The 1290-nt window shown below is 35.3% G+C and overlaps 1 protein-coding gene across 1 annotated transcript in view; it reads left to right on the top strand.

The window, feature by feature from the left end:
* The window catches only part of dhx30 (DEAH (Asp-Glu-Ala-His) box helicase 30), a gene marked incomplete at its 5' end in the record, with an annotated part of 12034 nt that overhangs the window by 4608 nt on the left and 6136 nt on the right, over positions 1–1290 (top strand). The window contains 2 exons of the mRNA XM_016532819.1: positions 5–163; positions 313–394. Coding sequence (XP_016388305.1) covers positions 5–163; positions 313–394 — 241 coding nt within the window. The remainder of the gene's footprint in view (positions 1–4; positions 164–312; positions 395–1290) is intronic.

Here is a 1290-nt window from a genome sequence, read left to right on the forward strand (position 1 = left end):
TCAGCGAAGAGGAAGAGCGGGCCGCTGTCAGCCGGGACATTCCTACCATCTCTTCCCTCGAAAACAGCTGGACCGCATGGCTGTGTTTCCCGTCCCAGAGATCCTGCGCACTCCTCTGGAGAGCGTCATCATACAGGCCAAGATCCACTGTCCCCACAGCAAAGTGAGCGAAAGAGTCTCCTGTGTTTAACTGCTTCGATCTGCTTGCTTTAAATTCAGGAACGAGGCTCACTTTGGACAGTTCTCTGCGTTAAGATCAGTTTATGATTTTATTCATGTTATTATTTGAACACGTTGTTCTTCTTCTTGCAGGCTGTGGACTTCCTGGCACAAGTGCTGGATTCCCCGGATAGTCAAGTAGTCAGAGTCGCTGTGAAGAGCCTGATGGATATTGGTAAGTGTTTTTCATTTTTTAGAAAGTAGTATCTATTTATTGGTTTATATTTTAATGCATATATTCAGTTTGAATTCTGTCCTGTGCCTTAACTAAAGACTGGTCAAAACAGACAGAACCAACACAATTTGGTTTAAATGCGTACAGTGACTTGAAATGCAAGCGTACGCAATACTTCAGCAACTGAAACAAATGAACCAAATGAAATGAAGGATGATGTAACTGTTTCCTTAATAATACTTTCATTTTAAACGATGCCAATTTTCAGCAGTATTTTTGAAATGTATAAAAATAGAAACTACTGCTCTTTATTGTTAATATATTATACTTCTTACTGTTTTGAACTGTATTTCTCCATTGCGCTTGCATTAAGGACAGCTTCATTTATTATAATAGACGTTTACACACACTTTCTGTCCACTGAACACCGTAAGGACCGCTTCATACTAAATGTGTTCTGCCTTCAGTTGTGCAAGACAGAAATATCTGTGCTGCATCACAGCATCTCATGCAGTTCTGTATGAACCGGTCAAACCTTTTGTAACTTGAAAAATGTGTTGGAAAAATGAGTTTTTATAAATGCATTCGATTGACAAAACTCAGTTAGCAGAGACACAGTTAAACCCAGTGTTATTATAGTCTATTGTAATTTTTGTTAATATTTTACTTGGATTTTATTATTATTATTTTTTTTCCTGTATTCATTTTAATTTGAAAGTTTTAGTATTTTTGTTGTGTTTTTTTTGTCAATCTTTTTTTTTATTTTATTTTTTATAATATATATTCTTTTAAGTTTTAGGTTAGTTTATTTTTGTACTTAAACTTATTTTATTTCCAATAGCTGCCAAGGAAACATTTCCCTTTTGTTTTTTTTTAGTTAACTTTTTTTGTGTGGG

The sequence above is a fragment of the Sinocyclocheilus rhinocerous genome, unplaced genomic scaffold (genome assembly GCF_001515625.1).
Source record: "Sinocyclocheilus rhinocerous isolate Xijiao unplaced genomic scaffold, SAMN03320098_v1.1 scaffold3382, whole genome shotgun sequence".
NCBI lineage: Eukaryota > Metazoa > Chordata > Actinopteri > Cypriniformes > Cyprinidae > Sinocyclocheilus > Sinocyclocheilus rhinocerous.